Source organism: Eupeodes corollae, chromosome 3, assembly GCF_945859685.1.
Source record: "Eupeodes corollae chromosome 3, idEupCoro1.1, whole genome shotgun sequence".
NCBI lineage: Eukaryota > Metazoa > Arthropoda > Insecta > Diptera > Syrphidae > Eupeodes > Eupeodes corollae.
The window spans coordinates 39,412,403-39,425,364 of record NC_079149.1 but is presented as its reverse complement, the minus strand read 5'-3'; the positions used below and the strand labels follow the sequence as shown (position 1 = coordinate 39,425,364).

The 12,962-nt window shown below is 34.9% G+C and overlaps 1 protein-coding gene across 1 annotated transcript in view; it reads right to left on the bottom strand.

Annotated features, from left to right (window-relative positions):
• LOC129952469 (uncharacterized) overlaps positions 1–12,962 on the bottom strand; it is a 181,671-nt gene that overhangs the window by 50,175 nt on the left and 118,534 nt on the right. The window contains exon 6 of the mRNA XM_056065061.1: positions 2,877–3,116. Coding sequence (XP_055921036.1) covers positions 2,877–3,116 — 240 coding nt within the window. The remainder of the gene's footprint in view (positions 1–2,876; positions 3,117–12,962) is intronic.

Sequence of the window (12,962 nt, the reverse complement as noted above, 5' to 3'; positions counted from 1 at the left end):
ATAGGGCATAGGCGTACGCTACAATAAAATGTCTGTACAGTACCAGAACAAACTTTAGAAAATAAAAGGTTTTCCCATGGGCACGGGTTGATTTTGACAGCTCGTGGTGGCTATATTGTTTATTTTACTTTCTGTCGAATATCTTCTTTTTTTTAATCGTCCTGGGCGGTTTTAATGCCAAGCTAGGAAGAGGAGACATCTTTGGTGGAATAATCGGGAAGAACAGCCTACACGACATTACTTCCGGCAACGGATTCAGGCTCATAGATTTTGCTGCGGGGCGAAACATCATGGTAGCCAGTACACGTTTTCCACCCCTCAACATCCACAAAGGTACTTGGACTTCTCCACATCAATCTACAGTCAACCAGATTGACCATATTGCGATCGACGCCAGATACGCTTCCAGCATCATGGATGTACGAACTTTCAGAGGAGCTAAAATCGACTCGGACCACTACATTGTTGTAGCCAAGGTATCACTTCGGATTTCCAGACCCAAGGCAAAACAGGGAGGTGCTGAGAGAAGGTACAACGGCAAACGGCTACAATTGCCCAGAGATTGCCAAATCCTTTTCCGATCGAGTTACAAGTAACCTCTCTCGAAGTTCTCTGCCGCCAACACAATGTATCGAAAACCAGTGGCAACATTGCCAAGATGCAATCAGAGAAGCCGCCTCTGATGTGCTGGGTTTCAAACAGCCACCAACAAGGAACCCCTGGTTTGATGAGGAATGTCGGCAGGCAAATGCAGCCAAACAACAGGCACGCAAAGCGGCGCTGCATGGAACCTCAGTATTGTTTGCCCGATCCTGAAAAAAAGAGACCCTCTAAACTGCACCAACTATAGAGGAATCAGTCTACTTAACATCGTCTATAAAATCTTCTCTGCCGTAATATGTGAACGCCTATAGCCCATCATCAAGAACCTGATAGGTCCTTATCAGTAAGATTTTAGACCAGGAAAGTCCACAGTCGATCAAATATTCACATCACGACAGATACTGGAAAAAAACCCAAGAACACCAAATCGACACCCACTTTCTTTTCATCGGTTTCAAGGCCGCATATGACAGCATCTAAAGGGACAAGCTATAGAGCCATGTCTAGCTTTAGCGTCCCGGGTCAACTCGTCCGTTTGTGCAGAATGATCATGGAGCAATCTTTCGATGTCAAAAAACAAAGTACATGCTGTCGTCAAGAAAGGACAAACAACACCGACGTCGTGGTCAAAACGTCACCATCGACAGACGTAACTTTGAGGTAGTCAAGGACTTCGTCTAGCTAGGCTCCGCTGTAAACGCAGAAAACAACACCAGCGTTGAGATCAAACCCAGAATAACTCTTGCTAACTCTTGGTATAGTCCTCTCTCGAGGGACCAAAGTGTCGCTAAGACCCTTATCATCCCCGCCCTGCTATGCGTTGCAGTAGCATGGACTATGACAAAAGAAGATGATAGCACCTTGGGTCGGTTCGAGAGAAAAGTTCTTCGTGTGATCTACGGTCCCGTATGCATCGAAGGGGAATGGAGAAGAAGATAATATTTAGAAGATATAATTTCTTTCATTTCCTGATACTTTACAAACAGTTTCAAAATATTGCTACTGCACGGAGACTTTTTGGACTATGTGTATATAATTAATTCCCGGAAAATAAAACCCGAAAACCTTTTTTTCGATATTCATTAACAAATTATCATCACGAAGTTGAATAGAAATCTTATAAGAACAATTTTAACCTCCAAAAAGATTTATGTACATACATATATTCCAGTTCCACAAAAATCAAAGCAGTAGCTTCTGCTCCGGCATAAATACATTGTTGCACTTATCATGGATTGTTTCACTTAAATTAGCATTCAGGAAATTATTATTCAAGATATATAAATCATTTTCAATCTTAAATGAACAAAATCAACCGACAACCAGAACAAAAACAACAACAACTGCTATCTGAATTCTTGTGGAATTGAATTCACTGTAGGCTTCAATAATGAAAATATACCTTACCTATCTGCTCACGTAACTGAACTGTGTATTTCTGGTCTCGATAACATTAGAGCCAAAACCACAAAGACAAACCCCCACAATTTGCTTGAAACAATGTATGCTCGATGCTTGTAACTTTGGTTGGGAATATTAAGTCTTCTCATAATCCCGATCTGAAGCCGAAGCTGAAACTTAAGCTGCGGCTAGAGACAGAGAGACTTTGTATATTTGTTGCCACGTTTTATAACTTTTATAAGTCAATTGCATTGCAATAAAATATTAAAATCCAACTCAACCATGTCTACAGGGTGCCCTTTGCGAGTGCATGGTAATTCGATCTAATTTGCAGATCAATCAGTGTAATTGCGGTTTCATCTCCTTACGTGCATGAGTTGCAATCAATGCGCATAGCTTCGATTCGACTCCGATGATGACGATGATGTTCTGTGCCCTGTGCCAACCAGCACCACCGTCTGTCTACCTTGGATATGTACGTATAGTGAGCCTGTCTGTTGCTGTTGCACGCAGCATGTAACTTTGTTTCAATTAACAAGATTGATTTGTACACAACCCGGGCAGCTAATCAAGACGACAAGATTACAATGAAAATACCGCTGCGGTTATTAGCTATTGCCTTTTGTTATTATACATCTTCAATATGAATTGCCTCTGATTCTGATGGATTCTGATGCCACTTCCCATTCCCCACACTATCCTGATGTTAAAATATATATGGAATACCTTCATGGCGATGATGGGACGCGGATCACTTTACTGCCCAATGAACTCCACTTGATGCATCAGAAAGCAATATCAATCGCAATAACGTTTATAGCCAATTTGGGGGCATGCTGAAAGAGTATACGTAGTGAAATATGTTAACTTACCGCGACATGGCCCAGGGTATGCAACAGCGATCGAATGTCCAATTTTGCAGACCATGCGATTTATATCGCATGTGCTCTTGTATGTGTTTCCGTCGACGCCGCAAACGGCTCGTGTCGGGTCAATTTTGTTGGTATTGTCGTCAGCTGGGCACTCAATTGCACAAACAATGCAATGCGGTATTGCATAATGATCTTCGACGCATTGCAATCCATTCATGCAATTGACCTTTTTACAGGACGCTAAAAATAATAAACAATAAAGCGATGAGTATATTTGTGTAAGTGGGCTTATAAAAGATAATAATATCGATTTTTTATTAATAAAGTAATTTATAATAATTATTATTGATTCTTTTGAATATGAAAATATACCGCGGAAGATGAGGGAAAGGAAGAAAAGAACAATTGCTTTAACTACGAAGCGACGTGGAAGCATGGTTTTTGAATTTTATTTAGATTTTCATTAAAAAATTGATTTGCTTTGTAGAGAATGGAACATGATTATAAAGTTAGAGTAGAATCTTACTATGGATGGGTTTTTGACATTTATACGAGTCTCGAATGGATCTTATGCTATTTCGTTCTCAAATGTTGGTACGATTGATATTGCATTTGTATTTTGATGGCTGTGTTCGTTGAGTAGTTGTGCATTTACAATCATGTGTGTTTTCCATTGAGGAAAAAAATCAATCTATTAAGTTGATATTATTTAGTTTTGTTAGTGAAAATGGACTAACTGGGCTTATTTTACAAGAGAAAACAATAGAAAAGATATTTATGTTTTGCTATGTTCCCACAAAAGGTTTATCTCAGTTTAGAATAAATAAATCTTCATGATGTTTCCACCGCACAAGAAGATTTAGAAATGATTAAGTTTGACAGCACAATGAAAAACTGTGCAATGTTTTTTTTTTAATTTGATTAAACCAAATCTATATTTTTTATACAGACTTGCAAATAAACAGACAGGTTTTTCTTCACAAATTTTGACTCGACTCAGATCCTTGACCGGAATCGAGACGAACCAAGCTCATTTCAACTAGGTTCAGGTATATAAAGAATTGAGGAGAGCTTCAAGCTCGCTTCAACACCACATGTTAGTGTAGTAGTCTACGAACAAACCCCCTCTTTGAAGCAATTGTTAAAGGAACTTTTTTGTATAGAATCTCAATTCCCACATGTTTTCTTAACATTTCTTCTTAAAAATTGTCTATTTTATTAGTTTTAGTTGCTATTTTGGCTTAAGTTAATTTTAACTTTTGATTTTCACAAAACTTTCTTCTATGTGTGAGTTTGTATATTATTATTCTGACAGATCTGTTTTCAGTTGTAGCAATTTATAAATACAAAAATCTCTCACTGTACTTTATATGGAATGCCAAAAAAATGTACTTAATAAAGGGTGTCTCATAAATTAACAAAATGAAACAATTTGACAGCTGTCAGTAAGAATAGAGCATTTCATGAGAGAATATTTTATTTTCATTTATTTAACAATACTGATATTTTGAAATTGATGGTATTGCAATTGGTCCCAGTCTGAAATTCTGACTTTCTCAAAATTGTAGGGACATAAATTAATTCCTTTTAGAGTTAGAACCCTTCTTTTGCACGTGTGGTTTTCAATCTGGCAATCCTTTTTTTTTGAAGTTGGTCTTTCTTACAGCTGTTACTTGACTTTTTCTTAATTTGGTTTGCCATTTCGTAATAAGTAGTCCTTAGCAAAGTTTTGCAAATTTATTAGCAAAATATTGGTTCGATTAGTGCAACGGAATGAAACAAGCCTGCAAAATCATGCGATTTAACACCGCTGCGCTGGACTAGTGATTGTGGGAAAATGTGAAGTAGTTTGTCTAAGCAGAAAAGTGTGAGGTGATTGACAACCTAGGAGATATAATCTTTAGTGCGTTATTGTTGAAATTAGGCTTCAATTGTTGCTAAAAGTGGGCTAAAAATGGACCTCTTAGGTGAAATTTTGTTTTGCCAGCCGCGGTGGCTACTTGACTGAAATCATTTTTAAAACATAATGGCGAACTCTTATCTTTTAAATAAAGCTTAATTTTTGGCCATGGCATTAAATTATATGTGTTTTAATTCTTTTTGAAAACCACGCATCTAAACGACACCCTTTATATCGCTAAATAGGGTGCTTATAGGTAAAAGTTTGTAAAGTTTTTTTAGAAAACCAAATAACGTTTTTGACATCTGGTAAAATTTTCGAGTTAAATATCTCTTCAAAAGTTTGAGACTATGGCTTCCAACTAATTTTACCTTATACAGAATATTGCTTTCAGCATTGAATAAAATTTTGAGAAAAATAGAATTTACAGTTTCTGTACAAAAAATTAAAAAAATATAAAAAAAAGTTGTTTAAAGTTGGTAAAAATAGATTTTCGACTCAAATATCTTTTGAAAACTTTGAGATATTATCTTTAAACTAATTTTATGTTACAAACAATATTGTTGTCAACATTCTGTAAAATTTTTGAAAAAAATCGAACAGTTTTTTTTACCAAAAATGAAAACCTAAACAAACACTACTAAAAGTTGGTAAAAATAGATTTTCGACTCAAATATGTTTTCAAAACTTTAAGATATTGGCTTTGAACTAATTTGATCTTTAAGAAAATATTGTTGTCAATATTCAGTCAAATTTTGAGAAAAAAGCGAATGGACAGTTTTTTTTACAAAAATTAAAAGTCTAAAGAAAAATTAATAAAAGTTGGTAAACATTTATTTTGGACTCAAATATCTCTTAAAAAATTTAAGATATTGGCTTTGATAAGAGACTATCGATGTCTCAGCATACTAACTGCAAAGGGAAATCGGTAGAAACAGCCTTACACACTCTGGTAAGAACTATCAAATACTCCCTAAAGCAAAAGGAATATACTATAGTGGCTTCCTGGATATTGAGGGCGCTTTCAACAGAGTCGACACATCCGCTATCACTTCTGCTATGACGACCCTAAACGTCGAATACTCACTCTGTGAGTTGCTACAAAGCAGGATCATCAACTTTAAGATGGGAGATTTTTGTACGAAAAGGTCTGTCAGTAGAGGCACTCCGCAAGGTCGTGTTCTGTACCCTCTCCTGTGGAACATAGTGGCTAACGAACAACTAATATCCCTTGAAAGGGAAGGCTACAGAGTGGTTGCATATGCCGATGATGTTGCTATCGCCGTCACAGGGGAACATCCTAATCCACTGAGAGACCTCCCCCAAAACGCACTCCATATGCTCACTAGATGGGCTGATCACTGCGAACTTAGTATTAATCCTTAAGAAACAGACCTCCTCCTTTTTACACGGAATTACAAGATCCCAATAATTTTACCTCCTTCAATTAAAGGTGTACCACTAATTTTTACCAATGAAGCCAAATATCTTGGTCTGATATTGGACAAAAAATTAAGTTGGAAACCTAATATTCAGGAAAGAGTTAAAAAATCTACAGTAGCTCTTTTCCTTTGCAAGAAAGCCATAGGAAGCAAATGGGGTTTTCAACCTCGCATTACCTACTGGCTATACACATCGGTCATCCGACCAATACTTATGTACGGAGTTGCAGTCTGGTGGACTGCAATGGAGAAAGTAGCATACATTGGTTCTATACCAAAGTACATATACTACACTATTCCTAAACCCCAATTTGGAAAAAAAAAACTTCCAGGTATTCATTCCATCCAGAGATGAATGGGAAGACAAAAAACTCCTGGATGACAAAAGCATCCATTTTTATACAGATGGATCCAAGACAAATGAGGGAGTTAGTAGTGGTGTGTACTCAGAAAAGCTTACTCTTAGCATCTCATTCTGCCTCCCTAATCATTGTAGCGTCTTCCAAGCGGAAATTTTAGCGATCAAAGAGAGGTTCTCTCCTGGCTAAGGGTAAACGTGATATAAACTTCTAATATCCGCATCTTCTCTGACAGTCAGGCTGCTATCGAATCCCTTGACGGTGTCTCATCAAAATCTCTAACGGTCTTCGATTGTCGATCGTCTCTTATGGAGATGGCGCAGCAATTTAACATAGAGCCGATGAACTCAGTAAAAATGGAACCGTCATATGCCTATTTCACCTGAAAAATAGAAGATAGGTATACCGATATCTGCATGTAAACCTCTGCTAAAAGAAACAGCTTTTGCGATAGCAAACTCTAGGTTGCACAATTTACCGATATGCGCAGCCACAAAACTCATATGGCCTTCACTTCAAAGCGCTTTAAAGACTTTTTATCTCAAAGTTGACTTCCTATTTGCACCTTAAAAAGTGTCCTTACGGGACACTGTCTTATAGGCAGACACGCAATTCGACTTGGTATAGCCTCAAATGACTTCTGAAGGAGTTGTATGGACGATGAAGAAGAGGAAACAATCTCTCACCTCCTCTGAACTTGCCCTGTTCCTTCCCTAAGACGCAGACTTCATCTGGGAGAATACTCTTTTGATAATCCCAGTGAACTAGCTAAAAAGGATATCAAATATCTTCTTCGCTTTATAAACAGCTCAAAATGGTTCGACTAGTGGGAAGTAATTCTCTAGATTCATGTGGTATAACAATGGGCCTTCTCTTTTGGTCTAAGTGTGTGGACTCTGAATCTGCAGCCACTTTAACCTACCTAACTACCTAAGATATTGGCTTTAAATTTGTTTTCTTTTAAACAAATATTATTTTCAACACTCGGTAAAATTTTCAGAAAAATTGAAATGATAGTTATTTTTTACAAAAAATAATAACCAAAAAAAAAAGTACTAAACCTTGGTAAAAATTAACTTTCAACTCAAACTTTCAGTTAACAAGAAAGAAAAAATGAAAATATACCGCGGAAGATGAGGGAAAGGAAGAAAAGAACAACTGCGTTGAAGACGACGACGTGGAAGCATGGCTTTTGGATTTCATTCAGATTTTCATTAAAAAATTGATTTGCTTTGTAGAAAATGGAACATGATTATAAAATTGATTTATTTTTCGTTGTATTGATAATATTTTGTGTCTATCTTTTATGTCTTTTGCATTTTTCAACTTGGCTTCTTTAAGTAAGAAAAATATAGTTTTGTATTGCTCCGGAAAGGTACCGCTCATAGAACGTTTTTTTTTTTATTTTCTCAGCAACTTATGAACCGATTTCAATCTTCTATTTTTTTAAACGGGCTCTTATTATTGCCTTAACAATTTTTGATTATCAAAAGTGCAATTTTTTTGTTTGAATTTTTAAAAAAATAATGAATATTTTTTTTAAATTCTATATTTGAAAAACGGTTCACTAAACAACTTTATACCAAAAATTTTATGCATAAAGAATTATTTTTCAGGTAAAATTTTGTATTTTAAATTATTATAAAAAACGTATTAAATGTATAACCCCCTCCCATCTCACCAGATCAAATCTTGTGAATGATCCCTGAAATAGCGCATTATTTTGACAAAATTTTAATTACATTCCTATCTTTTATCCAAATTAATGCATTTGGTGCATATTTATGTATTTTTATAGCTATAACTATTGTAAATACCAACGATCGCCGTGTAACGCCACTGCATCGGATTAACGGATATGAACTTTAACGAAAAAATAAATTGAACTTAATAACTCCATGTTTGCGCTGAAAACTTGTAGGAAAGAAGAAATGTGATTGGATTGTAGTAAGTACCTTCTACCTACCAATTACATTCCTTCATTATCATTATAAACATGTCATCATCTATCTATCTGCATAAAGCTGAGTACACCAGTGAACTATTCTTTATCCGTTTTAGACACTTACTTAACTACACAACTAATAAGCGATCGCTTAACAATTTAAACATACATGTTCTGCCTCTTTCTTATCTTTAGATAATTTGTTTTCCATCCTGGTTCTTCTAATATGAAATTAAAATAAAGCTATCCAAAGGAAAAAGCTTTTAACGAACTAGTTGAATATACAAACAATTGCTTTCGTTAAGTATGCTTACAAGTTTTTTTCATTTCCGGGATGAGTTGTCCTAGGATGAGTTGTGTCTTGGTATGAAACTACCTTACCGATAAAATATGTTGTGTATTCGATAAGTTCATTCAAATACACAAACCATTTCCCTTAACATAATATTTTCCGAGTACTGTACATTTTTATAAAAAAAAGTTAAGTTTTTTCAACAAATTATAAATTAATATTCAATAAAATACATTTGCATAGTCTACGGAAAATTCTTTTTGTTTTGAAACCTTATTTGTTAAAATTAGTTCCGTATGAGAGCCAAAAAGGGAGACATGCTAACGAAATAATATATATGATATTTTTTTTTATTTTTTATTTATTTATTTAGAATGCCTTATGAGATGAATCTCGTAACAGGCTGTATAGTTTTTACAATAATGTTTATGTAATTATGTAATTAAAAAGTGTTAAATATAAGTACAATAAGTATTTGACAATGGGAACAACAAAAAACAATTTTAATAAAAATTGGAAATTTAAATATCAAGCAACAATTGAATAGCAAAGAAGAAATTTGTGTGACATACTAAGATACAGTAGAGACAAAAAATTAGAAAAGGAGACAAAATTCATTCTTACAGTTTACTCTATGACAATTAACATTGACCTTTTAAACATTGTATTTTGACAGCAGCATGGCCTTAACGTGAAGTTTAAATTTTAAAGTATTACATTTCTTGATCTCATCAGAATGTTTGTTATAATACTGAATAGCTTTGTATAAAATTGAGCTGCTTCCATATTTTTTTGAGTATATTCTGTCTAGGTGTATGTTATTTCGACTCCGTACGTTGTATTGGTGTAAGTTACTTCTTGTAGTCAGCTGGGTGTTTGTATGAACCTCCGTAAGCACTATCTTGTGAATGTGAGTCACCATATTTATTTCGATTTCATCTTTGACCATTAAAATCTGCAGCTGTTTATAAATCCTTCGGGTGTTTGTAAGCCAATCAAATCCGAACAAGTTTTTTAATGCCTTATTCTGCACTACTTGTTGATTCAGGAACGCTGTATCGGATTCGACCAAAAACTCCAGCAAGCGAAGACAGTTTTTTCGATAGTTTCAAAATGTGGAAGTTCCAATCTAACGCTGAGTCCACCCAGAGGCCAAGATATTTAAATTCACTGACTCGTTCAACTACATCTTCTTGGTACACAATTCGTAGTGGGGTATTGGATTTGGTGCATACGATATACTTCGTTTTACGGGCGTTTTTTTGCGCGTTCATCCAAGTCTCAATCTTTTTAAGATCAGAATTCATTTGCCGCTCGATCTCTGCAGGTGAGTTTGTGGAATACAACAAACTTATGTCATCTGCAAATAGAACTGGATGTCCATTCAGTGGGAGGTTTGCAAAGTCCTGTACGTATAAGCAAAATAGGGTTGGTCCAAGAACACTTCCTTGTGGTACTCCCGTCGTAACCGGTTGTCTTTCACTCGTGCAATCGTCTATTTTGATGTACGAAAACGCTCTAAGAGATAGGATCTAAACCAATTGAAGGAGGAGCCTCTTACCCCTAGGGCAAAGAGCTTTCTCAGCAAAATTGTATGGTCGACTGTGTCGAAGGCTTTTGACAGGTCTATGAAAAGTGCACCAACATTACTACGGTTGTCCTTATATTTTTGAAGGTATGGTATCATATCTATCAGCGCTGTACTCGTACCTGACTTCTTCCGGAATCCATATTGTTTAGAGGTTGAGAGTTTATTACGCTCGATATACTCCATTAATTGCTGGTTAACAACTTTTTCCATAATTTTCGATATAATAGGTAGAATTGAAATAGGGCGATAATTATTTAAATCATCTATGTCACCACTTTTGAAGATAGGGATAACCCTGGCAACTTTCATCATCTTTGGAACATATCCCTCTCTTAATGATTTGTTGATTAGTATGGAGATTGGTTTACAAAGCTCTGTACTGCATTCCTTTAGTAGTGAAGAAAAAAAATTGTCTACATCCTTAGCTTTTGATGGTTTAAGTCCACACATAATAGTTTTTATAAGTTCTGGTGTTGTCTTTCCTAGTATAAAACTTTCCAATTGCAGTTTGGTGGGATAGACTATGTTTTGAGTCGGGCATTTAGTTATGATTTTTTTGCCAACCGTAGCGAGAAATTCGTTAAGATCATTTATTTTTTTTAATTTTTCGTTTCGTGAGCAATTCATATTCTTTTTTGATTTATTGTACAAAAGGCTGTTGATATTCTCCCATGTTTTTCTATTGTCATTTAGACTTCTTTCAAAAAGTTTTCTGTAATGATCTGCTTTAATTTGTCGTTTCTGAGTTGTTACTTGATTTCTATTGTCGCTGAATGTAAATGTTATTAGAATCCTTACTCAGTTTACTAAACCATTTGTTTTTTTCTTTGATTAGAGAAATCAATTCGCTACTGAGCCATTCACAGGAATCGGTTTGTGTTTGTTTGACTTTGACTTTTGTTGATGTGTTTTTTATATAAGCGTTTAATTTCTTAACAAAGTAATTGTACATTTCTTCACAAGCCATACAAAACTATTGGGTGTACTTTAAGCTTCATAGTTAGTTTTGTTGCATCAGTGACATATATGTATTTTGGGTTGAGCTTTAGTGATGTGTGTTTCGTTACAGGCTTTGGAGCGCTTATGTCAATAGCTGTCACATTATGGTCAACTAAGTCAAGTTTTGAGTGATGTGCAATTATATTGTAATTGGGGTTGTTAACAAAAAAGTGATCAAGGTTGGCATTTTTTCGGTAGGAATTGATTTATTTATATATGTATATATATGTTGATTCGCCAGACTAAATTTCTATTCAATCACTAAACAACTGCATAACAAAAATATTTGTAAGAAAAAATAGAAAATTTGTATAAATAAAAAAATTAATTTAAATAAAACCGGTATAGTGATTTTCAAACAAAAAAAATTGAAAAATGTAGGTTTTTTTTTAAATCAAATTTAATTTATATCTTTGAAGACAAACTTATTTTACAGATATATTTTTAAATCTTATATAGGTTCTTTTTTAAAAAGACTCTTTTGCATAAAGGAGCAAGTTCACGCGATCTAGTCGTGCATTTTATTCAATTTAAATTGAAGTCATTGCAATTCAATCAGAATTGAAAATACTGCCTCTTGAATTTTCAAAGCGTCTATTGAACCTAAATACACATTTTTTATAGAAAAAACGTTTGTTTTTTCAGACGTGTGGTTTTCAATCTGGCAATAATTTTTTCGAAGTCGGTCTTTTTGACCAACCCGTGGCATGATTTCTCATGCGAGAGGTCTTGGGTTCGATCCCTGCCTATGCAACGTAAAGTTTTTTCACGGCTATTGCCTCTTGCTAGAAATTGACAAATTCTCCAAGAGTAATTCTTGTCATGAAAAGTGCTTTCTCAAATTTCTCGTTCGGATTCGGCTTTAAATTGTAGGTCCCTTCCATCCCTGACAACAGTGCTCGCACACAGGAATGGTTGAGAGTTGTCAGTCACTAGGGCCTAGTTCTCAAACGGACTGTTGCGCCACCCAATTTATTTATTTATGGTCTTTTTGACAGTTGTCACTTGATTTTCGCTTAGTTTGGTAAGTCTTTTTTTGTTTTTTATAAATAGGCTTACTTCTGAGCAACGTTTGCAAATCGTGCAAATTTATTACCACCATAATGTTTCTTGGAAAAGTAGGTTGGCCTCCAAGATAGTGCGATTCAATACCGCTGGACTATTTTTTGTAGGAAAATGTGATGTTGCTTGATAATAAAGATAAGCCCTAGACGATTGACAACTTGGAAGAAAATATTTGGCACGTCTCTTAATGTGTAGCTTTCTTTTTTTTTCGAAATATTCTCCATTTTCCGGTATTGTGTAGCCTAATTTTCATTTTTCTTTTTGTCTTTGTTTTCATTCATGTTCGACATTATTTCTAACATTTCAGTCTTATTTTTCAATATACTGAAAGCGACTTTTGAAATTGTTTTTTATATTTTTAAAATGAAGAAATTGGAGCTGTGTTAAGCAAATCAAAAAAAAAAAACCAGGAACACAGTGAAGATGTAATTCCTTACGGATTTTTCAGAAATGCAACTCCTATGTTTCTCAAATTAAAAATTATTTTCAATAA